The sequence below is a fragment of the Mangifera indica genome, chromosome 3 (genome assembly GCF_011075055.1).
Source record: "Mangifera indica cultivar Alphonso chromosome 3, CATAS_Mindica_2.1, whole genome shotgun sequence".
In the NCBI taxonomy this organism is placed as follows: Eukaryota; Viridiplantae; Streptophyta; class Magnoliopsida; order Sapindales; family Anacardiaceae; genus Mangifera; species Mangifera indica.
The window spans coordinates 3,526,332-3,551,467 of NC_058139.1; the positions used below are offsets into that span (position 1 = coordinate 3,526,332).

Below are 25,136 nucleotides of genomic sequence, written 5' to 3' on the forward strand. Positions count from 1 at the left end.
AAATGGGCAAATGAACAGAAGTGTGTGGATCCTTTAGTGAAAATCCACCAAAATTTGGCCCACTCCGTTCCAAATGAATCCAATTCTTAAGTACCGTGTGAAAATGACACAAACGGCAGAATGCATAGGTATGATATCCCTTAACTATGGTTAGATTCAAACCGAGTTATATTCGAGTTTATTTAAGCTTGAGCTCACTCAATTCACATATAATTAAACTCGAGTTTCAGCTCGAGCTTGTAAAAGTCAAGCTCAAACTCGGTTTGAATTCAGTTCAACTCATTTTTCGTTATTAAAACGACATCGTTTTACTATATATTGATCAAAACGATATTGTTTTGTATTAAAATTTTTTATTAGAAAATCTGACGAGTAACTCGAGCTCAAACTTGAGCTTGACCGAACTTGACTAGGGTTGGCTCATTTCGGACTCGTTCAAGTTAACGAGCCCGAACTCAAATAAGCTCGATTCGAATCTAACCCTACCCTTAACCTTTTTCTATTTTCATCTTGTTCCATCCCCCAATATAAAAATGATAGGGAATTTTTTACCCTTTCTTTGAAAAAAAAAATTTCTCCACTTTTATCATCATCATAACTAAAAAAAATTGAATATTTATTAAATATCAACATATATTTGGAATAATTTTAAATTTTTAAGAATTATTTTGTATACAATATATTATTTTAGTTATTCATGTTTTCATCTTTATCTATATTTTTATCGAAGAATCTCTTTTTCAAGCAGAAAGAAGTAGGCCAAAGGCTCGATTTTGTAAGTTGAATTGTTTATTTTTAACTGAACCAAAACGTATTGTGTATATACATATGTTACATTTAATAATTGATATATAGAAGATTTTTAGCAACCAAAGTAGAAGATACAGAATGTCATCCACTTTTTCTCCCTGCTAGCTAATTAAACTGGAGCTGGAGCCTGATGTTTAGGCTAGGAGGCAACGAGAGAGCTTTCTCCATAAAGGAGAAGTTAAAAGTAAACACTGAAATATTAATTTTTGGAAAAAAAAAAAAAGTATATGCAAATCACTTATTATAGATAATTTGATGAACCAATACATCAAAAAAGGTAGAGAAAATAAATTTTTATTTATTATTAAGATTAGTTCTGAGAAAACATACAGAGAAAATGAGAGAAACAGATAGAGAGAGAGAGAGAGAGAGAATACGATACACCTACTGGCTATATCTATAGCTGCGCTATATGAAAAAAGAAACTACTTTCAGTAGGAGGGGTTGCAAGCAATACAAGCAAGCAAGAGAATCGCAGAGGAAACACCATCGTCTTCAAGATTGGAGCTGCTTCTTTTGAATTTGGAAGCTTTTCCTTTGTTGCATGGTATGATATTCTGCTGATAGCAATTCTCCTTACGACTCTTGTGTTCTTGTTGTTGTGACACCTGTTGCTTCCTTTTCATGGCTTCTTCTACTTTAGACACCATTTTTTACTTCTTCTGATCAACTGGCTTTTACTGTATGTCGACCACTTGTGCATGGGAAACAACCATTCATTCACCTCCTCAATTTATAGCCATTCCCCTACAAAATGCCCTTCCTCTTTGAATATTATTACCTTCATGTACTTCCAAGACCCACTCCATCATCGTCTATCTAATTAAATATTTTAGGTTTATTAATCATGATTATTATTATACCATATTAGTCATTAAACCCAGAAAATTATTATACAAAATTACAAGCAGAAAAGCTCAGTATATCATTCTAGCTGGATTTTTGGGCAGAACGGCGCATTGGATTCTCTTTATATACTCCATATTCTAAATTCGTATTAGCTGGTTTTGAATTCAATGATGGCTTCGTTACAATCTACCGATAGTTTATTTACATGCATCTATACAATAAAGATGTACGAAGAACTCTCCAACTAACCAATGATTTGATAATTGGATGGATCAGAATGCTCTAAGAGGAGATAAATAAATTGAAAAATGAAAGCATTATTGAATGGCTGAATAGTCAGTTTGCTGCCAGTCTTTGTGCCGACCTTTGAGTGAAGAAAGGTCTTCATGTGCAAAACCATGTGAGCATGTGTTCATGTTTTTTGTCCTCTTCTTGGCTAATGCTCATTCGTTGGCCCCAAAAGTCATCATCCCGAAGGAAAATCATTTATATATGTGACTTAAATCTTCTTTGATTTTAACTATAGAATTCAGTTCTAGATATATATCCAGGGATACTTTAATTAATCACTTACTGTAACAATTTTAAAATTATTTCCCATAACTTTGAAAGAGTGCAATGAAGTACATTCTTTGTATCTGCCAAGCGATGCATGCACCAACAAAATGTTCATATATAACGTTCTCGAACGAGGCACAACTACTTTTCTGTTTTTATTTAACTGGATTCAGTCCCCATTATTTTAATTACCAGTGTTTCAAACCATGCAGATTAATTAAAAAGTAAATCCGTGGGATCGGGCGACCGAAAGTTTGATTGAAAGTTTCAAAGTTGAAACATGCATGAACCAAGCTTGAATAACTGACACTGTGGCGACTGATGCAGACAAGAGAGAAAGAGGAACAAGGGAGAAAGAGGGAGATGGTGAGCCCATAACTCCAAACAGGAAGGGGGCCATGGCTGTAGAAAATGGGATGTTGGCGATTTTCGAGACACACCATTTTGTATTGGTTTGAAGCTTTGTTTGAGATTTAATGGAGCACTCCATTGACCCATATGTATGTTGAAGCTAAGTGATCGCATCCAACAATATTGCAAAGATATTGTATTTTATTTTTTCATATATTGAGGAGGTTTGTTTGTTGGGGATAATAATATAGGGGGTCTACATTATATCACATTACAAACTGGCTGTTTGTCTTATTAACATACCTAGGACAATTTATATTGTCAATGTATACAATTCTTGCCTCTCTGGCTCTATGATTGATTTGATTAATTATTAGGTATACTACATACCTTGGATATGACTTGAAAGAGTGGCAAAGATTAGATCAAGTTGCAGGTGGTGGGTGGATATGGTTTCTTTTCTTGAGAATAGCAAATTATCCTCCAATGCTTTAACTAATTGTTATAAGTTATTTTTCAACCCCATAGGATGTCTCCCCAGGAAGCATCATTTAAAGAGAACAAGTCCAGGAACCTATACATGTTAATGAACTAAACAACATACCCAAAGTGTAATTGATAAGACTTGGGATCTTAATTACTGAGATTAGTGTCTGACATAAATATGCGATGTCATAAACACAATATGTGGTCAGTATCATTACAATCTTTGTTAACTTGCCCTAATCCTTACAAAATTCAAGGATCCAAATTAACCTCACAACCTCGTAGTGGCTTAATGTTTGACACAACGAGCAAGGTGACTTAAATCATCAAGCTTGGAATACAAGATGATAATGAGCAAATAACTTTTTTTGACATACAAAAGACTTTAAGTGGAAAAATAAAATACACTCAACACCCCTAGTGTTGATACTGAAACTGGCTTCAAAAGGTGAGATGACAACGACACCAAATTTGTAAGCCATACTAATACAACTATCTAAAAGTTTGTCAAACCTCTCTAGAAAAAATGGTCTAATGTAGACCATTGAAATCCATTCAAGGTCTCATCCCTTAGTGTGTAAAGTATATTGTGCTTATAGTGTTTACCCGAAATCCACTAGCTAGTGCACCTAAGCAATTATGTAACATCTCTCTCTCCAAACAATTACCCCTCCAAAGAGAATACACACCCTATGAGTAAATGTTATTTTCTTAAAACTTAATCACACAAATGTGTGCAAAAATCTCAAGTTCAATGAATAAAAAACTTCAACATGTAACATTTATATTAAAACATTCATGAAGTGTGCAAAATGTGTTATAAATCATTAAACATTCATGAAGTTGATGTAATGCATGTTAGGACTGGATTTGATATTATCTGTGTAAGAGCGACAAAAATCATAGTGATAAATGGAGATTAAAATCATGGAAACATGTTTGATTGAATAGTAGATCAAAAGTTTTAGATGTGATGGAACATTTGTTCTAAGAATAATAACAATTGTTTTACTCTTAAATAAATTATACAATTGTAAAATGGAATACCCGTTTTACAGAAAAGAAAGACTGTAATAGAATGTGAATGTTAATGTTAAAATATAAAGTAAAAAAGATATAGTTAAAACTCTATCTGCAATTGGGTCTCATTTGGGTTCTCCATAGTTACATTATGAAAGAGGTTGAGAATCAAAGTATTGTATGTTACTTCTAGCAAATCCTCCTCTTTATCAAAAAGATTAGTACGAAGGTCATATGGGTTACCAAAGCATTTTAATGCTTTTTCCATTAAACATTGTTCGTTTCAAACTTTGTTGAGCAAACTGCTACTCTTGATGTTGAATTTTGATAAACTTTAGCCTTTGGTTCTAACTCTAATGCTAGATTGTCCTCAAAGATTACCTTTTTTTTTTAAATGGATAGCGTATCATATGTTTTTTATGATTCAACTCCCACCTGACCACAAATCTTGTAAGTCCCATTAATATTTTTTAAATTAAAAAAAGAAATTATATTGGAAGATGATAATAATTTGTTTCAGTCATCATTTTTATTCAATATTTATGGAAAGATAATAATTTGTTTTAATATTCAAAGATTATTTTTCGTAACTTCGTAAAACTGGGCCATCTCGAAATCCTGGTGGAGTGTTGGATTTGGCCCAAACTAAGGGCCACTTAAGCGGGATTTGATTTTGGCTCCATTTTCTGTGTGCAAATTCACAGAACAGAGCTGGGATCTATCCAAGACTTTCATATTCCCAGTGCATAGCACATAAATAATATGATATTATATGGTTATATATTATTTAATTTAAAATTATTTAATTATATAATAATATATTATTTATTTATTTAATTATATATTTATATCAAAGTTTGTGCGTACATGCTTTCAAAATTGCAACTTTCCCATTTCAGATAAACCAATTTGACGGGCTCAATTTAGAAATCAAATTATTATGATATACAGATTTCTTTTAGGAGCTGTTCAATTCTTTGTAGATAAAGATTATTTTGATAATTTTTTTTATTATTTATATTATTTTATTTGATTTAACAGTAATATTTTATTATTAATAATGATGTAACAAATAATATAGATAATAATTTGATTATTACCTTTATTTGATGTATTAAAAGAATATTAAAATAATTTTGATTTTATTATAATTATATTCTTATTTACTAATTTTTTAAGATAAAAATAACTTTATTTTTAATTAATTTAATAAATAAAATAAAAATATTTTAAAATAATTATACTCAAATATCTTTAAATAAAATAATTTATAAATATTTTTTATTACTTTTAATTAAATATAATAATTATTTATATTTATTAAATATAATAATTATTTATATATTATAATTATTTAAATAATTTATTTTAAAAATAATTTTTTAATTTTAATAATAAAATATTAACCAACTAAACACCCTTTTGCGGGTTAGCTGCCAACTAACAATATAAAAGACGGGTTGGTGATGATTTGGTCTCCAATTACCATTCATTGGATTTGGGGCATTCCACTGTTTGGTTGTATTTCCGATTGATGGAGAAAGTGATAGTTAGGTGTATCTATTAATTTTTGTTGACTGCCCACCAACTTTTCATCTCTTTCTCACTTCTACTTTAACCTTTTTTTAACTCTTTATTCCCCTACCAATATAAATATTCAAATTCTCCACCAAAATTATCCTAAATATCATTTATTTATTACATTATTAATTAATTTTTTATTAATTTACGTAAATTTTGATGACAAGTGGTCAAGTTGAGCTGGATTTTTCGATGGGCTTGATCTGGACGGGATAGTAATGGGCTAGGCTAGATGATAATTCTAGAATTCTGATGTAAGGCTTTCACCATGTGTCACGCCTCGAACAAATCACTGATGTGGGCACCGAACAACCTTTAGCATTTTCTATGTGATGATTATGAAAAAAAGCAGATTCCCGCAGATATCACTTGACTTTTCATTATTTGAAAACGAACGCACGCATCTGATGGCTCACATCAGACAGTGGATACCAAGCGCTGCATTGAAAATTTTACACCTCCTCTTATCAAAACATACGTGCTCCTGTTCTCTTCCTTTATATTGAAAACCCTAGTTTCCATGTCTAACTACTACTGAACCATCTCCGCTTTATCAGATACACTTCCTAATACATCTTTCTTCGGCTGTCTAGAAACATGGGTACTTTTCTGGTCTTTCACTAATTTTATGTGATTTAATTTTTTTTATTTCGTGTTTTTTTGATTTATTTGAATTTCTGTTTTGGTGTATAGGAAAGGTCAAGATCGGAATCAACGGTAATAGATCTTACTTTGTCTGATCCTATAAAGTGTATATATGTTTTGATCTTGTTGGTTAAGATCGGATCCGATCTTTTTTGTTTTTTGTTTGATTTTAAATTACAGGTTTTGGAAGGATCGGAAGGTTGGTGGCTAGAGTTATCTTGCAGAGGGATGATGTTGAGCTCGTTGCTGTTAACGATCCATTCATCAGTACTGATTACATGGTATTTCTTTAGGAAAATTTTACTTGTATGTGAGATTTATTTGTTTTAATGAAGTAATTGTTAAGAGGTTTTTTTTTTTTTTGGTAGACATATATGTTCAAGTATGACACTGTTCACGGTCAATGGAAGCATCATGAACTGAAGGTGAAGGATGACAAGACTCTTCTCTTTGGTGAGAAGCCCGTTGCTGTATTCGGTATTAGGTATGGGCTTTCTTCCTACTCATCGGTAAAATTCAACTTTGAGTAATAATTCATTAAAATAGGTGGGCGAGAGGTTTTATGGTTAGATGCTGAACATTTGTGTATTATATAATGTTTAGGAACCCCGAAGAGATCCCTTGGGGTGAGACTGGAGCCGAGTACATTGTGGAGTCAACTGGAGTCTTTACTGACAAGGACAAAGCTGCTGCCCATTTGAAGGTTTGTATTTCACATGCTTTTCAATTTTTCGATTTTTTTGATATCTGTATGAGTTCTTTTGATGCTGACAATGTTTAGGTATTTCTAATTGTTATTTCCTGTATAAGAAAATATGATGTGATTTAAAATTTTAAATATGCTATTAGTTAATAATAAATAATCAATATGTGCTTTATTATTTACATTTTCATACCATTCTCATTCCACCGTTTTGGATGTGGACCTAAATGAATAGATACTTGAATGGTACATCAAATTTTTGGAATTGTTTTTATCCCATTGCCTCCTATTTTCATGAGTAAAGTTGGTTGGTTTCATCAGGGTGGCGCTAAGAAAGTCATCATCTCAGCTCCTAGCAAGGATGCTCCTATGTTTGTTGTGGGTGTAAATGAGCATGAATACAAGCCAGAGCTTGACATTGTGTCCAATGCTAGCTGCACCACCAACTGCCTTGCTCCCCTAGCAAAGGTTTGTGTTTTACCTACTTATCCTTTAATGTTTTTGGGTTTGTGTTAGCATCACTCTGGTAATTAGTTTATATGGGACTTGACTTGTTCTTGCATCAAATTGCAGGTTATTCATGACAACTTTGGCATCGTTGAGGGTTTGATGACCACTGTTCACTCCATCACAGGTATAATTAACAAAATTGGTTTTACTTGCTATCATTTCTAAGAGTTTGCTTATGGATGTCATAATACGGCTTTTTATTCTGATATAGCCACACAAAAAACTGTTGATGGACCATCAATGAAAGATTGGAGAGGTGGCAGGGCTGCTTCATTCAACATTATCCCTAGCAGTACGGGGGCTGCAAAGGTAATGTGTATTCTACTTCGCATTATCATATCAATGTATGTTGTCCTGTTCCTAGCATATGATGTAAGTCATTTAGGATCAGTAATTTAATAATCTTAACATTACTGTAGATAAGATTTTATCCTCTATTTTTTAATGTAAATGTAGTTGTATTATTTTTTTAGAGTGCCTAGCTTTTTTGACCTGCACCATTTGATGTTCCTTTATTAATGTATGTATTGTAGGCTGTGGGAAAGGTGTTGCCTTCTCTGAATGGAAAATTGACTGGAATGGCTTTCCGTGTGCCCACTGTCGATGTCTCAGTGGTTGATCTCACTGTGAGACTGGAGAAGGAAGCTTCTTACGATGAAATTAAAGCCGCTATGAAGTAAGAACAGATGTATTGTTTGTATATATTTGCTATGTGAAAGCCTTCGCAGAAAATTAAGAGTTCGACATCTATTTGTAGTTTATAGTCAATTTTGTGTGCTTAGTATAATCCCCTTTGTGATTCTTCTTCTTATGCCTCTTTTGGCGATCTTCAGGGAGGCTTCTGAGGGAAAACTAAAGGGTATTGTGGGATACACTGAAGATGATGTGGTTTCCACTGACTTCATTGGTGACAACAGGTAAGAATGGATGTATATATGTGTTTTTGGTGATTTATTTTGGAGCATATAGCCATTATTTTTTTTTGTGGTTAGTTTCATACATTATAATAGTGCTCATAAGGTTTCCAAATGAGACTTTTGTCTCGCTTCTCCACATGAGGATGGGCTCCACATTTTTATTTAACTTACTTTGTATGGTTTGAAGCAAACCGTATTTTTAGCCCTTTTTAAGGTTTTTAATTATCTTTTTGTTATGATTAAGCCTGGGGAATAATGCCAAATCTGATAACTTATCATCTATTTGATTATGCAGGTCAAGTATCTTTGATGCCAAGGCTGGTATTGCTCTGAACAAGAAGTTTGTGAAGCTTGTCGCATGGTACGACAACGAGTGGGGCTACAGGTAAAATTCAAATTTAACCATGCCTTTGTATGATGTATGTTAGTAAAATAATATTTGCAAGTAAGATAATCTCTAATATGAAGATGAGCTCGTATAAATTGGCATTGACAATGTGTATTGTGTTGTTGCAGCACACGAGTTGTTGATCTGATTGTTCACATGTCGAAGACCCACTAAGTAGCGTGTCCATCATATATGCCTGTTGTTGTTTGCGTCTTATTTTGAGACTGCTGAGTTGAAATAAATGTGTTTTTGAAAACGATATGAAGAGTTGGACCTGCTTCTTCTGTTGGGCAGGTTTATCTGTGGTTGTTTTGTTCAGTTAAGTAGTTATTCCGAGTCTCCCATCACCTGTTCGCGAGAAAGCTTGTATTGAAAACTTGGGGATTGGCTTAGATATATTTTTGTTCGGTTGGAATTAAATACCAGTTGTCTGTCTGTCTGTCCTCTATTACCTTTCCCCTATTTGGTAATAGAGAAAGTGGACTGAAAAATGCCTTGCCTAAATGCATTTCCTCTTAAAGCACGAATTTAATCAATGTATAACCATAATTAATGGATTCTAATCAATGTACGACTGAAGTAAATTCCCCTTAAATAGGAGGAAAGCGGCTTGAATGCTAGGTCAAGGTCACGTGTTTACCGATGCAGCTTGGTTAAGATCATGTGTCTTCCTGCTCGTCGATTAATAAAAGTGAATAATTTCCATCTTAAGTTCAAAGAATAAAGCAGTCCGAACTGAAGCATTCCTGATTTGCCTTTATTTCTAAATTTTCAATCTTGTTTGCTAAAGTCTGTCTATCTTCCAAGTGAAAAGTATATGTATTGTTTTGCTTCATGAACACTTTTTTATATCATAAAAATTATTTAATGAATTCGGCAGGGATTTATGTATATTTTTTAGTACTTTTTTTTTTTTTTCTTATTTTGTTAATTTTATATATATATATATATATTATGATTATGCGGTCAATAGGAGTTGTTTGCAATTATCTTTACTTGACAGAAATTATATTAATTTTGTAGTTATTTTTTAAATACGTATAAATTTAAATATTGTGAAAGATAGATAATATTGTGAATTAGGTAAGGTGAAAGTATAATCAGAGCTTTTAACCACCTATTAGAGTACAATAAAAATTATGCGTACTTATTTTGGGTATATAAATAGATACATATTTTATAAATATCATCAATTAATTTAATATTTTTAAATTAAAAATAAAATAATATTTAATTATATGATGACATACCTTATATATATTTATTTATGTATTCAAAATTGAATACATATAACATTACTTATAAATGTATTTATGATGCATACGATTTTAATAATTTCATCTCTTCTCCTCATCACTTACCACTTAAGTTAGCTATATCTTATTATCTTTTTTTTATTTGATAATTATAATATCTAATTATTTCAGGATATTAAAGGAAAATTCAACATAAAATGTTGATGGAGAATTTACTTATATAAAAGTTAATGGAATCTTATTAGAAAAGAAAAAGTCTTATAATAATAATGTTAAGTAAAAAAAATTCTACCTTCAATCAAGGTGTTCAATTTAGATGAATTTGAAACTAAACAAGATTAAAGATAACAATTAACAAAATTTACTATACCAACAAACAAAAAGGTAAATTATAAGAACAAATTTGTAAAAAATGGTCATTGACAACTAAAAAATTTTAACTCTCCTTTCAAGTAAAAATTTATATTTTTTCCTTTAAAGTAAAAAATTATTTGTGATATATATATTTTTTAATTTCTAGATATTACAATTTTTTTTTTAAAGATTTGATGGTTTTTTTGTTTTAAAATTTTTATTAGTTGATGACAAACAATGAGATAAAGCTAAGAAAGGATATTTTTGTTTTAAAAAAAAAAAAACGGTGGTGTAATTAATACTGTATTATTATTCAATTCAAAATTTAAATTTAAGTAGCTTTCCAAAACTGGTCATCCTCGTGCCTGATTAACAATGGCCAACTCGCAATTATTGGCAAAAGATAAGGGCTAAAAGTACCCATTTCCTGTCTTAAAATGCTTACTATCCCGCATTCAAATTTCCCCTAATTTCGATCTCTCCGCCAATTCCAAACCCGATCCTCGTTTTCAAACGTTATCTTTATCTCTCTGCTGAATTCCCACATGAACCATTTTATTATTCCATTCTAATTATTAAATTTAACAACCCTAGTTATTTTATGTTACTGTCCATCTGATTTTCTAATCTCCGGCCGGCTGCTGGGACATGGCCACCTCCGCCTTCAAGTCCACCACGAAGAGAACACCCATTGCGACCTCCCAAACCTCCACCACCGATGACTCCTCTTCATCTGCCAGTCGTAATTCCGCAACTCACCGTCGTTCCAGAAGTCTCAGTAGATTCTCGAAGCGACTCTCGGGGCAGGAATTCTTTCCCGATGAAGCTCCCAAAGGAAGGTTTGTAAATACTGTCAGAGGATCGGGCTTCCCTGAGATTAGCCTTGACGACCTGGCTGTCGAGTTTTTTGACTCATCAGGTGATAGAGGAAGGTTATCTGTTAGGAAAGATGAACCTAATGACAGTAGAGCTGGTGGTGGAGGGACTGTGAGACGAGGGAGGTCGGTGTCGAGACAGGGAGCGAAGGGTTTTAGCGGTAATTTTTCAGCTGGAGGAAAGGTAGTTCCAGAAAGTAATAATAATCCGAGGAGGAGAAGGTCGGTGTCTGTGGTTCGTTATCAGATTAGCGATTCTGAGGTGATCTCTATCATGAATGATAATCATGTTTCTAGATGCTAAATATTTGATATTGCTTGACATTTAGTAAATACTTAGGATAAATTAATTGAATATTCATGAACTGACACATTGCGTTCATGCTGTGCCTTGAAATAATAAATTTAGAGAAATTATCAAGTTTTAATTAATACTTGACATATATTAGTTGTATTATCTTGGCCTCGTTTGAAACCATGCCATAGAGTTATCAAGTGAATTTTGGGTTCTCTTTCCAAGCAAATTGATTAGTACCCAGAATCTTTGATGCAGAGAAAGCCAAGATTTTCACTGGCATTTGGATGAAGTTACTAATAATTTCACATGCTTGTTAGTGTACTTTATTGAAAAAAATCATGATGAATTTTTAGCTATTGTCACGTTATTGTTGAATAGTGTTATATGAGACTAAAAGAGACAAACTACTGAAAAGCACTGGATGAAATTGAATGTGACAATATTTGGAATTTTTTCATGCCAATCTATGAATGTGCTTGTCCTGCATGAATATCTTTTAACTCCTTAAACATCACTTGAATTTTTAACTTAATGTATAAATTGCTAGCTGTAAAGGAAGTTTAAGTTCTTATCTAATTATGTTTCAAGGGTTGCGCATGTACAATGTGATATAATTGTTGCCATCACAATTAATTTAATTTTGATCAGCTTGTCTTTTTGTCTATTACGAATTGGCAATCCTTACATTGACTTTATTTTCCAAATTTTTTATGATATAGTAGCTTGATATTGCCATGCTAGTTGTGGTTAACCGGAGAAAATATTTTGGTTGTTTAATGCATTTCTTTTTCTTGTATTATGGTAGAGTGATCTAGACCATTCTCAGAGTACAAGCAACAGTGCTAGCTTGAAGAGTAACACCAGTGGAAACAATCAGGTGCCTTCATTGCATAGGTCCAGTGCTTCAAAGCATAGGCCCATGCTTAGAAGATCCGTTAGCCAAAGAGATTTAAAGTACCATGATGACTATTCTGTAAGTGTCATTTATCCTTTCTGTAAGATTTTATTGTAACTTCTGTTTTTTGATGAACATCTGAGGAAACATTTAATATGGGTTTTTTTCTTTTTCTATAAAAATGCCTAGTCCAATGTTTTGATTGACTTTTTTGATATCTTGACCTTTTCTAAAAGGATCCCCTTTTGTATTATTGAAAGATTTTTCGTAAAATAAAATTTCATTACTGATATAAATTTACAATTTCAATGGATCTTGCAGAGTCAGTCTTCAGCTCTAACTGATGATGAAGGGAGGGATGCTCCTTGCATTAAAAATGGAATCGAGAATATAATCCGAGTAGTTTATGCGCAAAATAAGGTCAGATTTATATTGTAGAAAATGAATGTTATGCTATGAGCATGGCCTCAGTTGAATTGGAAACCCTTGCATTGACTTTATTTTTCCTTTTTAATGATAGTAGCTTGATATTTCCATGCTAATCTCTATGCATTTCTTGTTGTTGTATTATGGCAGAGTGATCTAGACCATTCTCAGAGTTCAAGCAACAGTGCTAGTATGAAGAGTAACACCAGTGGAAACAGTCTGGTGCCCTCATTGCATAGGTCCGGTGCTTCAAATCATAGGCCCATGCTTAGAAGATCTGTTAGCCGAAGAGATTTAAAGGACCATGGCAGCTATTCTGTAAGTGTCTTCTATCCTTTCTGTAAGATCTTATTGTAACTTCTGTTCATTGAAAATCTGAGGAAACATTTAATTTGGGTTTTTTTTCTATAAAAAAATCTAATAGACAGGCCTAGTTGAATGTCTTGATTGACTTTTTTGATACCTTGACCTTTTTTAAGAAGATCTTCTTTTGTATTGTTGAAAGCTTTTTGATAAAATAAGTTTTCATTACTGAATTAAATTTACAACTTCTATGTACCTTGCAGAATCAGTCTTCAACCCTGACTGATGATGAAGGGAGGGATGCTCCTTGCAGTGAAAAAGGAATCGAGAAGATAATACGAGCAGTTTATGCACAAAATAAGGTTAGATTTATATTGTAGAAAATGAATTTTATGCAATGAGCATGGTCTCAGTCTAATCTATGTGCTTTGTCACTTATGCCTATGGTATCCTTCAGGTGGAGCATCCAACTGGGAATGATTTGAATGGTGGGTTGTATGATGCAATGAGGAAAGAATTTAGACATGTCGTGGAAGAGATGAGGATGGAAATTGAACAAGTCTGTACTCTGAACCTGCTTTGTATGTTGCATTCTGTGTTTTGTGTGCTAAAATTACCAGGATTCTTTGCTTCCCACACAGGCAGCAGTGAAAACAAAATCCTCCACTTTACCAAATAATAATGGTTTGCCATCCAAAGATTTTGATGCTCTTCATTCTGCTTCTACAGTCAGAAAGAATTATGCAGCACAATTAGAACAGGTACTAAGAAATTGGGTATGCTACTCAATCTACCATGACTAACATTGTGGCATCAATTTTTTTTCATGTTAGCGAATGAGAATTACCTCTTGTCAAAGTTAATGATTTATAATTATATTTTTGAATGCTGCTTAGACTTTAATAACATTGAATATAAGTTCATACCAGAGGTTCGCGATCACCTGATGTTTGAAGAACCTTCTTTGGCTTTCAGTTTTTCTGCTCTTACATTGATGCTCTCATGGAATGTGTCTTTCAGAATCAGCAAACTAAATCTAGCTTCTGCTATTTATTTTTACTTGTAATTGGAAGAAAATTTTTTGGATAGGCTTTTGAACAAGCATTTATGCATGTTATGATTCATTGTTGATATTTTAGGTTGTCTTTATTATCTATTTTATAATGTTAATATGAGTGTGCAAGCAACATATTAATTTGTTTTTCCTCTCTGGGAAGTTATATGAAATAAATTTTCTGATATGACATTCTGCCTTTTCTGATAAACTGCAGTCAGCAAAGCGTAAACAAGATCTATTAGCTGAAATTTTGCTGGAGGAGCACCATAGTAGGGAGCTTTCTAAAATTGTCCACGGATTGCTTCCTGAAGAATCAAAGAATTCTGTTGTTGAAAAGCAAGCACGGGCCAGAAAGGTACCCTTTTTGCTCTCTGCCAGATTTTTCATGATAGGTAAGTGACTTTTTTCCTTTTACCTTGTAATTATCCAGAGCAATGACAGAAATAGGATGTCTAAGCGATTGACTGAGGAAGCAGAGAAATATATTGAGGACTTCATTTCAAGCATTGAAGATACAGATATTTCTTCAATAGATGGAGAAAGGAGTGACACCAGTTCAATTCTTGGAGGAGTAACAAAGACAGAAACTTTTCAGAGTCCAGCAATATCAAAGCCTCCTACTGTTCAGATGGATGGGGTTGCACTGCCTTGGTTGCAGTGGGAAACTACTGTTGATGCTTCCGCTCAATCTAGCAAGACCAAGACACAACCATATTCAACGTCAAAAACTAAATTTTGGGATTCGTCTCAGGTAACTATTGACTAATTGATTGCAACGTATTTTAAATGGTAGTAAGTATTAATCAAGCAACTCTGTTATGTATTCTCTCTCTCTCATACTGTGTTCAACTAATATAACAGAAACCAAAAATTGCACAAGACTTAAGCTATCATTCCGCCAGCAGCCGGGGGAGTTGGAGCCCCGAAATTATTGATGGCCATTCAATGAAGTTTGGAGAAGATATAGGGAATCAAAGCCAAAAAACTAGGTCTTGCTTCGACATGGACAAGTATCTCAAATTTCAAAAAGATGAAGATCTTCTCCTTGAAATGCTGAGGCAACAACAGAGAATTAATTCCGGCGGTATGCTACTTTGTAATCAAATGTTCATCTAGAAACCATATATTTATTCAAATTTGGTTCCCCAATAGACAAACTACTGTATATCTCTGTTTAGATATTTAGATCTTACTGTCTCTCAAGTTCAAGTAGCTATCGACTTTTCCTGCAGAGCCTCTTTAATCCTTCATCAGCTTGCCCACTACCGGCATTTTGCTCGAGGAGGATAACAATGGCCTAATTGAATAATTTTGCCCATTTGCAAGCTTGCCAAGCTTGCCCATTGAGAAAGTTCTGTCCAATTTATCCATTATAATTTATAAGGGCAGTTGATCTCCTTAATTAAAGACGGCGGGATAAGTGAATCATTAAGCCGTCAAATCAAAACAAAATTTACCAACTTTATAGGTGATTCAATCTTCAATTTGTAACTCTACCCATAAGTAGATAATGTTTATTTGTCAAAGTGATGCAAGAGTTTGTTTTGATGTAATCTCTTATTGGTATTCTAATTACCATATTAAAATATTATTATAATAATTTTAACTTTGTTACTATTTTTATTTAATTATTAAATTTTTAGATAATAAATAAAAATAATTTAATTAATTAATTTCATGATAAATTTTATTTCTGGTAAGAATAATTCAATTTTGATCTTGTGATCTCTTTTACTTTATATAACAGTAAATAGTTTAACTACCCGAAAAAAAAAAATAATTTTCTCATTTAACTTTTTTTGTATCGGCCGAATTATAATTAGTTGATCTTTATAAATACTTAGGCACATCTTACGGTTGAAATTCAATCAACCTCTACTACTACATTTGATCTTTCAATCTGTGGTAATTCTTATAAGAACAATTCTCAAGTATCCTGCAGTTCTAAGTATCTAAGTATCCATATATCCGGCGTATTTCTGTGAAAGAGATAATAAATGGACTATCCTTGAAAATCTCAACCAGCGTTTGGTAACTTAGTACGATACTTTCGGTTTGAGTTTGAAGGTACGACAATGGAAGGCACTGAGAAGCCTGTGTCAGCGTTAGGGATTGAGAAAGATCTAAACGATTGGCTTTCTGTCACCAAGTCCAGGAATGGCACATGGTGGCATTCAGCTTTCCACAATGTCAGTGCTATGGTTGGTGCCGGTATTTTGGGGCTCCCTTATGCCCTCTCTGAACTCGGATGGTAAGTGATCATGCTTTTTCTCCGTGGCGAGATCATCATCATCATCATCATATCTGTTTCTGGTTTTTATTTCCATTAGGTTAAGCTATTTTTGTAATATTTTAGGGGTCCTGGTGTGACCCTAATGGTTTTATCGTGGGTTGTCACTCTATACACGATGTGGCAAATGATTGAAATGCACGAGATGGTGCCCGGAAAAAGACTCGATCGTTACCATGAGTTGGGGCAGGCGGCTTTTGGAGAAAAGCTCGGGCTTTGGATCGTGGTTCCCCTGCAAATGATGGTGCAAGCGGCCACTGATATAGCTTTCATGATCACCGGCGGAAAATGTTTGAAGAAGTTTCATGATACCGTTTGCCCCAACTGCAAAGATATCAAAACCACTTACTTCATTATGGTCTACGCCTCCGTCCAGTTCGTTCTTTCTCACCTCCCCAGTTTCAATTCCATCATAGCCGTTTCTATTGCCGCCTCCGTCATGTCTTTGAGGTATTTTATTTTCTTTTCTTTTTGGGTAGTAGAATCATTCACTACAAGAACACTGTAAAAATTGTTGTTTTTGGCAGTTATTCAGCCATTGCTTGGATGACTTGTATACATAAAGGGGTTATACCAGATGTGGATTATAGTCCGAGGTCTACAACCACAGCAGGGATGGTGTTCAGCTTCTTCAGTGCGGTGGGCGATGTATCATTCGCCTTTGCCGGACATAATGTAATATTGGAGATCCAAGCCTCAATTCCTTCTACACCTGGCAAACCATCCAAGAAACCCATGTGGAAGGGTGCCTTTTTTTCTTACATAGTTGTTTTCTTATGCTACTTCCCTGTTGCCATATTTGGCTACTGGGCATTCGGAAACAAAGTTGAGGACAACGTCCTTTTATCCCTGGAAAAGCCCCGTTGGCTAGTCGCCGCTGCTAACATGTTCGTGGTAATCCATGTCGTCGGAAGTTATCAAGTATACTAATCATCGATTTGCTCATATCCTTGAAACTTTTTTCTTTTGTCACACAAATTATTTCTAAAAGATTAATAATTGATTTTTCTTAACAGGTTTTCGCCATTCCATTTTTTGATATGGTCGAATCGTTTTTAGTGAAGAAAATACATTTCCGACCCACTAAAAGTCTTCGTTTCATAACAAGAAACTTATATGTTGGTAAGAATTTCATTGAATTTTAATTAAAACAGATGTATGTATGTGTAAATAAATGTAATATTAATAATAATATTGTTTTTTGTATGTAATGTATGCAGCATTCACCATGTTCATTGGAATGACATTCCCTTTCTTTGGTGCAATTATCGGCTTCTTCGGAGGGTTCTTCTTTGCTCCGACATCATTTTTTGTTAGTACTATTGATTTTTATTTTAATTAATAAATAAAGAGGATTGATATCATCTTCCCATCTGAATGTATGTATGTATGTATGTATGTATATATGAATTTCAGCTGCCATGCATCATTTGGTTAGTGGTCTACAAGCCAAGAAGGTTCAGCTTATCCTGGTTCACAAATTGGGTATGATTTATAAATCACCAGTCTTCTTTCTCATTTTAACTGTTATATGTATATATTTAGTAAGGAACCTAATTACCTTTTTTTTTTTTGGCAGTTTTGCATTATTTTTGGTGTGATTTTGATGACTTTAGGTCCTGTGGGTGGGTTGAGGCAGATAATCGTTCAGGCCAAACAATATAAATTTTACTCTTAATTATCCATAGCTATTTTATGCCTCTCGAGAAACCAAAAGAATCACTAGTTTAGTGCTCTTCTGTAACCTTTTTTTTTTTTTTTTAATTATGAATATTAAGGTTTGGATCCGAAATGAATGCATTTTATTTTGCATATTTGCTTGTTTAATATAATTTATAATTATTTAATTATGATTAATATAATTTATAATTGCTAATATTATCAAATTCCAATTTAGGATTGATTTCAAATTGAATCTATTCAATATGGTTATGATGTGAATTATATGTTTTAAGAATTTTTTTAATCACATCTTGGGGTATTATATTATAAAATACACGTGTCATGTGTATTTTGTCACTAATAATATATAATGTTATGGTAATCATATTATTTATTTAATTAATCAAATAATTCGGTTAAGTAAGGCAGTGTATATATGAACATTATAATTAAACTATTTTAAAATTATTTGAAAATTAAAAAAATTTCCAAGCGAGATTTTTCTGAAGAAGATATTTAAGTAACATTATCTACTGTGAGTAGCCCAGCGTACGCCAAATGCTGATCCTTCAATTTCAAACCTTCAATTTGTTTACCTTTCCTAAACCCCTAAACCCCACCCTTCCAGTCCCCAATGGCCACCTCCACCGCCGTCAGAACCACCACGTCGTCTCCGTTACTAAGTTCACTCCACTGAAATGCTACAGCTCTGACGAGTACCCTGTGGACGACTCCTTTCTTGAACAGTTCGCTCCAAAAGACAAGGTAACCGAGGACGAAGCCCGACGCCTTAACTGGATCGAGCGTGGGTGGGCTCCTTGGGAAGAAATTCTCACTCCTGAAGCTGATTTCGCGCGTAAAGCACTCAACGAAGGTGAAGAGGTCCCGCTCCAAACTCCCGAAGCTATTGAAGCTTTCAAGATGTTAAAACCTTCCTATAGACTGCAAAAAATGAAAGAGATGGGGATTACTGAGGATGAATGGTACAGAAGACAGTTTGATTACAAGGGCGAGATTCCGGATAAACTTGAAACGATTTGGGCCGGTCCGGTGGTCCTCCAACATGTGCCGCCTAGAGATTGGCCGCCTCGAGGATGGGAAGTGGATAGAAAGGAACTGGAGTTTATAAGAGAGGCGCATAAAATGCAAAATATTCGAGTGACAATTGAAGAGATAGAGAGAGAAGCAAGGAATGAGAAAGAAGGGCTTTGTTTTGATAGGTATAAGATGTTCTTGAAGCAGTATAAGGAGTGGGTTGCTGCTAATAAAGATAGATTGGAGGAGGAGTCTTATAAGGTACTTACTTTAATTAACACGCACTCTTATTCTCTTATTTGTGTTTATTTATTGGGTTATAATCGCAGAGAATTTAACATATAGATGTTGATGCAGTTTTTTGATATATCCATATGAATAAATTTGAAATGACTTTAAAAAAAATTTATTGTTAAGAATCTTCCTTAATATGCTGTGACAACTGATAAACTTCTGAGCGTTGTGCTCGGGTGAAGTTAACGTGATCATTGTCTATATATCTTTACTCTTAATTTTGTGGGTGATGATTTCGTTTTGTTGAAACATAAAAGTGAAAAGCAATGATGGTACAAATTTCTAGGTATTACTCTTATTTTGAAAAAGCTTGGTTACTTCTGAAGTGTGCTAAAAATATGGATGAAATCGATATAATAGTAAGTAGGCTACAGTGGTATCTTCTAATAATTCAGTTATTAGTTGGGGGGTAGCAGCATGGGATATTTGACATATTGAAAGGAATTAGGAAGTCGTCATTCTGTTGACTTTTCATGTGAAAAAAACGAATATCCATGTTTACTTTGTATTTTATTCTATTTAGGTTTGCTTTGATGATTCTAGTGTGTGAATTTAATTGTTTCGACGCAGTATGACCAGGATTACCATCCAGGACGGCGAAAAAGAGGCAAGGATTATGAAGAAGGCATGGTAGGTTGATGCAAGTTTTCCTTATTTAATTTAAAAATTCTGAATGATGTTTTAAGTTGTGGGATATTGATTTGACTGATCATTTTTATTTTTTGCAGTATGAGCTTCCATTCTACTATCCAGGACAGGTAAAACTGTTAGCTCATAACGTTTTCCTTCCTTTAGTTAAGTCTGCTTCTAGTTGCTGTACTCTTGGAAATATGTGTGGTGCCTGCATGTGTTTAATTTCTTTTATTTATTTATTTAATTAGGTTGTTTCTAACAAGTTAAAAATATTTGTTAGGTTTGATTTTAATTTTTACGATGCCATTTATCCATTGCATATGCAAGTTGCTGGAATATCTTTTCCTTCCTTTTGTTAGGTTTGATTTTAATTTTAGATCTCCTTAAACATTTCATGTGCTTAATAGATCTACATATCACTGATACGAGAAGTTGTATGGTGGCTAACGTCTATGCAGATTTGTGCTGGAAAAGTGACGACTTTACATTTGTATCAAGGAGCATTTGTTGACATTGGAGGTGTATATGATGGGTAATTATCATTACCCATGCTTGTCTTTCTTCTACTGATAAAACTTCATTACTTACAGGGTCAATATAACCATTTGTTTGGTTGTAGCAGTTTACTTCCTACCTGCTGTGCTAAACTTGCAAATTAGATCTCCCTCAAATGGCCCAGTTTGTTTTCAAATTGATTATGTGCTCATACGTGCCCACATACATCATATATATGTTTAATTGTGTGCAATTGTGGTAGAGAGGAAGCTTTTGTGATTTGCCAGCTCCTTGCAATATTTTACCATCCTCCAATTCCATAGGTTGTTAAATTACATGGTCAAGTAGTAGGGAAATAACTGTACCGTAAGTTTTTTCCAGAAGGAATGGATGATTTGGCTAGAGCTGCCTTGATATTAATTGGTAGACCTCAATATGTCTCAGTTGTATCTTGGATATTTCAGTGGTTCAGACACAAGTAGATTTCTATTAAATGTGTAGTTGCACTAATGGTTTTGACGTCATTTTTGGTTACCAGGGTATAAATGCAGTGTCTGAATATTGAATACATTAAATTAATGGACAAAACTTATTATGGGTTAACAAAAGCTTATTTGTAAATGTGATATAGTGCAAAAACATCCAGGCAGATTCATGCATTTCTTTGTGTTTCAGATGGGTTCCTATAAAAAATAATGATTGGTATTGGATCCGTCATCACATAAAAGTTGGCATGGATGTCCTTGTTGAAATTCTGGTGAGTGTTGTCACTTGTTTTATTTATTTATTTATTTGCTTAGAGAGATTGTTTCTGCACAGTTTTATCGATATGTTGACATATGCTTGTAGTGGCACACATCAAGAGCTGGGAAGAACAAAATTTTGGTTAATATCAATACACTTTATTTATAAGAAGACAAAGAAATACCCTTTTCAATGCACGCTAGTGTTATCAAAATTTTGTATTTTTGCACTCACCAAGACTGCCCATAGTTTTATTGACATGTAATTTGATCAATTTTCTTTTAAGAAATTTCTATTTCTATTATCATCACCATAGATAGGTCACATTTTCAGTTTAATTGAAATTGGCTTCCTGAAATTATCTGAGTCAAATCACTTTTTGGAAGTGTATAATTGTGTTTTCATTAGTGATGATGGATGCAGTTTTGGTTTTTTTTTCTTGTCCCTTGCCGTATTTTCTTCCCTGGTTGCTGACACAATTAATTATATGAATGTCAAATTCTAGTTGGCTTTACTGATTTTTTTCTTTTAATTTTTTTTGGCAGGCAAAACGTGATCCCTATCGGTTTCGATTTCCTATTGAAATGCGTTTTGTTGATCCCAACATAGATCACCTGATGTATGTAAATCTATATGTGGTCTATTTCTGTCTGTTAGAAGTATATGGCTCTGTAATTATTGTCAGTCTTATTTTTAGTCTAATGATGAGTCAATCAAGGTATATAAAATTATTTTTTTCACTACTGCCAGATTTAACAGATTTGACTATCCTCCAATCTTTCATCATAATGAAGATACTAATCCAGACGAGTTACGGGTTTGTTACTTTCCTACTTAAAATTCCATATGATACCTATCTTCTCTTTATGCAGACAATAAGCTTTGTCAGTAAATGGTGTTTCTCGCACCTTAGTTTGTGGGCCTTGCCCTTGATTGCATGGTTAATTAGAATGTAGGGAAGAAGTTTTTTTAACTTCTTATGGAAGCAGTTATGGTTACATTTGATGAATACCTTCAGTGTTATCAGAATATTTGGTTTCTGAAAGCTTCTGTTTTTCTAGTACATTGTTCTTATGGGGTGTGGTACTTCAAATATATAAAATTTTCTACCTCACTTATGTCTATGGTTTATCTTGCTTCTCTTGGCAGCGGGATTGTGGAAGACCTCCTGTTCCAAGAAAAGATCCAGGAGTCAAACCAGAAGAGGAACCATTGTTGTCAAATCATCCTTATGTTGATAAGGTACTTCAAAACACATTTACTCTTTATTGAAATTTAGCATTCTTGGTTTTGATGTCGTGAACCTGTCACAACAACATTGATGGTCATTTCTCAGGTGTTGTTGCATATACAAGGATAAAGACTGGAACATTAAATACTATATAAGTTCTTGATTATCTCAATTCGATGCTTGTTTTTGCTAAAGGATGGCTGAGTGACATATGATGCTGTCACAACTCAGCCTCTTCTATGAACTGCAGTAACAAATCTTTTTTGTTGCACTTTTCTTTGTTATGCAGTTGTGGCAGATCAATGTTGCTGAGCAATTGATTTTAGATGATATGGAGGCTAATCCTGATAAATATAAGGACAAAAAATTATCAGAATTAACTGATGATGAGGAATTCAATGAAGAAAGCAGTGTTGAATACACCAAAGTTCTGTATAAGAAAACTGAACTACCAAAAACAATTCTGGTAAATACTATATTTCGGAATCTATTTTGAAATATATTTTGGTAGGTTCACTTGATATTGCTATATCTGTTTTGCAGAAAACAAGTGTTAAAGAACTTGACTTGGAAGCTGCCTTTGCTGAGCGTGAGGTCATCTATCCCCACTGGCTGCTTATAAATCATGCTCTTCATTACTTGAAAATTATGCAAACTCTACTGAGATTCTTTCCTATTCAAATGGTTGTTACTTTATATGAGGATGAAGCTGTCTCTTGTTTTGAAATCCTACAGAAATTTAATTAGTCCTTGTTTAGCTATCTCATGGGCATTTCTCATCATGCAGCTTTTGATATAATAGCAACCAAACCTGAAAAGTTCAGTTGTCAGGATAATACAAATAGATTGTAATTCTTTTTCTATGCATCTTTCAGGATTGCCAATCTTTTTGTATGAACAGCTTTTCTGTCATGCACTTTGATATAATTTCAAACTTGCACTATAAGCAGCTTTGACAAGGTTGATTTTCATTGATTGTTCAAAAAGTTGTAGAAGCTTTTATTATTTCAAGACTGAAATCATCTTTTCATTAAATTATGGTGGAACATGTAAAATTTCTCTCTTAGATTTTCTACACATCTTCTTGAGCATCTTATTTATATTTTTCCTTTGAATACAGCACCATAATAGATTAAGAAGGGAAGCAACAGAAAGAGGGGAAGAATATAAAATTTCAAAGCTGAGACGACATATTGAGATGGATGAGTATGATTTTATTCATTGGCGTCGGTCATTTGAGGAAAGAGAAGCTTTACTCCGAGACATCAGCTGGTAATCCCATCAGTACTATTTGTTGCCTTTAGCAAACCCTTATAACCTATGGATTGAGGAGTAATAAAGTAGTGTAAATCTAATCATTAAACCTAGAATCTGCAAACATTACACTGGGATCTTGTTGCATATAGCAGAAATTGTTGTAGTTTTATATTTCCATCACAGTTTGCTTGACTGTTATTGATGTGAACAAGTATAATGCTGTGCAATTTTGTCTTTTTGACTGAACCTGATAAAATTGAATTTTTCAAGTTGCATTTTGGCTCGATTGCAGCTTGATTGAAGTTTCTGCTATAAGGTCTGATGACCACAATAATAGTAATTACTTGTGGTTGCTTGCATATCTATTCATGGCCATTTAGGACAAACTATATCAATTTTTTTTTTATTCAATAAAGCTGTACTATCTCTATTTCACCTACCTTCTAATGAAATGAAATGATCTTTCTCAGCCGTCAAGCTCTTGGTCTGCCATTGGAAGAGCCAGGGAGGTATAAAGATGCCAGTTTCTTTGGGAAAGATCAGTATGATCCCTCAAATCCTTTGTACCGGTATGACTATTGGGGAGAACCCAAAAACTCAGAGAAGAGCAGACAAGAGCGCATGACTGATGCACACAACAAATCTATTGTGGGGAATGGTATGGTTTGGTACGAAATGTCTTATGATGATTTCATAAAGCAGAAGATGGAGAGGGAAGCTAAGGGAGAGAAGCTAAAAGAAATCCATGAAACAGACAGTGATGAAGGTGATGATGACAGTGACGACGACTTTGATTACAGCATTCTGAGTAACTATGGTGATAATTTGTCAGATCAGCCTGTGGTTAACGGGACTGAATCCTATAGTATATCAGATGAGGGTATGTTTGAAACTTAATTTCTTGGGGTTAAGAATAAGGTCTAAATTAACATTTTTTGTTTGGTGTACAGTAATTGTTCATGAGAGAGGTTATAGTTGTTAAAAGGGCTTCTGATGATGTTCATATAACTGGCATTCATCTGCATTTAGTGGGTCATCTTTTTTGTAGTAATAATGGCAGTCTTTTAGGTATTCTGTTAATTGTTTATTAATTATTATATCAAAACCCTCCAGAGTTTGAAGATAGATGTTTAAGGCCATGTGCACACTCTAGAATGTAATCAATAGGAATATGAATGTGATGTTATATAATTGAATATTATTCACTCAACTA

The 25,136-nt window shown here is 33.6% G+C and overlaps 5 protein-coding genes across 5 annotated transcripts; 4 read left to right on the forward strand and 1 right to left on the reverse strand.

Annotated features, from left to right (window-relative positions):
* Positions 1-1,088: 1,088 nt before the first annotated feature.
* LOC123211244 lies at positions 1,089-1,532 on the reverse strand. Its single transcript, XM_044629839.1, has one exon. It carries the CDS (start codon positions 1,458-1,460, stop codon positions 1,242-1,244), a length of 219 nt encoding a protein of 72 aa, XP_044485774.1. The 5' UTR covers positions 1,461-1,532; the 3' UTR covers positions 1,089-1,241.
* A 4,537-nt stretch (positions 1,533-6,069) lies between these two features.
* Positions 6,070-9,345, forward strand: LOC123211242 (glyceraldehyde-3-phosphate dehydrogenase GAPC2, cytosolic). Its single transcript, XM_044629838.1, has 12 exons — positions 6,070-6,256; positions 6,349-6,372; positions 6,481-6,581; positions 6,669-6,784; positions 6,904-7,003; positions 7,325-7,471; positions 7,577-7,637; positions 7,725-7,822; positions 8,047-8,189; positions 8,347-8,430; positions 8,726-8,815; positions 8,947-9,345. Exons 1-12 carry the CDS (start codon positions 6,253-6,255, stop codon positions 8,990-8,992), a joined length of 1,014 nt encoding a protein of 337 aa, XP_044485773.1. The 5' UTR covers positions 6,070-6,252; the 3' UTR covers positions 8,993-9,345.
* A 1,487-nt stretch (positions 9,346-10,832) lies between these two features.
* Positions 10,833-15,494, forward strand: LOC123211238. Its single transcript, XM_044629834.1, has 10 exons — positions 10,833-11,565; positions 12,407-12,574; positions 12,818-12,916; positions 13,073-13,240; positions 13,489-13,587; positions 13,683-13,784; positions 13,867-13,986; positions 14,497-14,637; positions 14,713-15,033; positions 15,144-15,494. Exons 1-10 carry the CDS (start codon positions 11,077-11,079, stop codon positions 15,396-15,398), a joined length of 1,962 nt encoding a protein of 653 aa, XP_044485769.1. The 5' UTR covers positions 10,833-11,076; the 3' UTR covers positions 15,399-15,494.
* A 791-nt stretch (positions 15,495-16,285) lies between these two features.
* On the forward strand, positions 16,286-18,250 carry LOC123211240 (lysine histidine transporter 1-like). The gene is made up of 7 exons (XM_044629836.1): positions 16,286-16,533; positions 16,639-17,022; positions 17,100-17,493; positions 17,589-17,694; positions 17,793-17,884; positions 17,989-18,057; positions 18,152-18,250. The coding sequence occupies exons 1-7, from the start codon at positions 16,358-16,360 to the stop codon at positions 18,248-18,250; spliced, it is 1,320 nt and encodes a 439-aa protein (XP_044485771.1). The 5' UTR covers positions 16,286-16,357.
* Positions 18,251-18,763: 513 nt separating this feature from the next.
* Positions 18,764-25,048, forward strand: LOC123211246 (protein PLASTID TRANSCRIPTIONALLY ACTIVE 10). Its single transcript, XM_044629842.1, has 12 exons — positions 18,764-19,530; positions 20,134-20,193; positions 20,292-20,321; positions 20,655-20,728; positions 21,367-21,448; positions 21,981-22,054; positions 22,186-22,252; positions 22,585-22,677; positions 22,956-23,132; positions 23,210-23,260; positions 23,787-23,938; positions 24,394-25,048. Exons 1-12 carry the CDS (start codon positions 18,793-18,795, stop codon positions 24,818-24,820), a joined length of 2,025 nt encoding a protein of 674 aa, XP_044485777.1. The 5' UTR covers positions 18,764-18,792; the 3' UTR covers positions 24,821-25,048.
* The last annotated feature ends 88 nt before the right edge of the window (positions 25,049-25,136 follow it).

Bases quoted from the DNA above. Each gene is read 5' to 3' on its own strand.
- LOC123211244 (XM_044629839.1), bottom strand. From the start codon at position 1,460: ATGGTGTCTAAAGTAGAAGAAGCCATGAAAAGGAAGCAACAGGTGTCA.
- LOC123211242 (XM_044629838.1), top strand. The intron at 6,373-6,480 runs GTAATAGATCTT...TTTAAATTACAG, and splicing joins GGTCAAGATCGGAATCAACG to GTTTTGGAAGGATCGGAAGG. The intron at 7,638-7,724 runs GTATAATTAACA...ATTCTGATATAG, and splicing joins CACTGTTCACTCCATCACAG to CCACACAAAAAACTGTTGAT.
- LOC123211238 (XM_044629834.1), top strand. From the start codon at position 11,077: ATGGCCACCTCCGCCTTCAAGTCCACCACGAAGAGAACACCCATTGCG. The intron at 13,987-14,496 runs GTACTAAGAAAT...GATAAACTGCAG, and splicing joins ATGCAGCACAATTAGAACAG to TCAGCAAAGCGTAAACAAGA. The intron at 14,638-14,712 runs GTACCCTTTTTG...GTAATTATCCAG, and splicing joins AGCAAGCACGGGCCAGAAAG to AGCAATGACAGAAATAGGAT.
- LOC123211240 (XM_044629836.1), top strand. From the start codon at position 16,358: ATGGAAGGCACTGAGAAGCCTGTGTCAGCGTTAGGGATTGAGAAAGAT. The intron at 16,534-16,638 runs GTAAGTGATCAT...GTAATATTTTAG, and splicing joins GCCCTCTCTGAACTCGGATG to GGGTCCTGGTGTGACCCTAA. The intron at 18,058-18,151 runs GTATGATTTATA...TTTTTTTGGCAG, and splicing joins TATCCTGGTTCACAAATTGG to TTTTGCATTATTTTTGGTGT.
- LOC123211246 (XM_044629842.1), top strand. From the start codon at position 18,793: ATGCTGATCCTTCAATTTCAAACCTTCAATTTGTTTACCTTTCCTAAA. The intron at 22,253-22,584 runs GTTTGTTACTTT...TTCTCTTGGCAG, and splicing joins CTAATCCAGACGAGTTACGG to CGGGATTGTGGAAGACCTCC. The intron at 23,133-23,209 runs GTAAATACTATA...TCTGTTTTGCAG, and splicing joins AACTACCAAAAACAATTCTG to AAAACAAGTGTTAAAGAACT.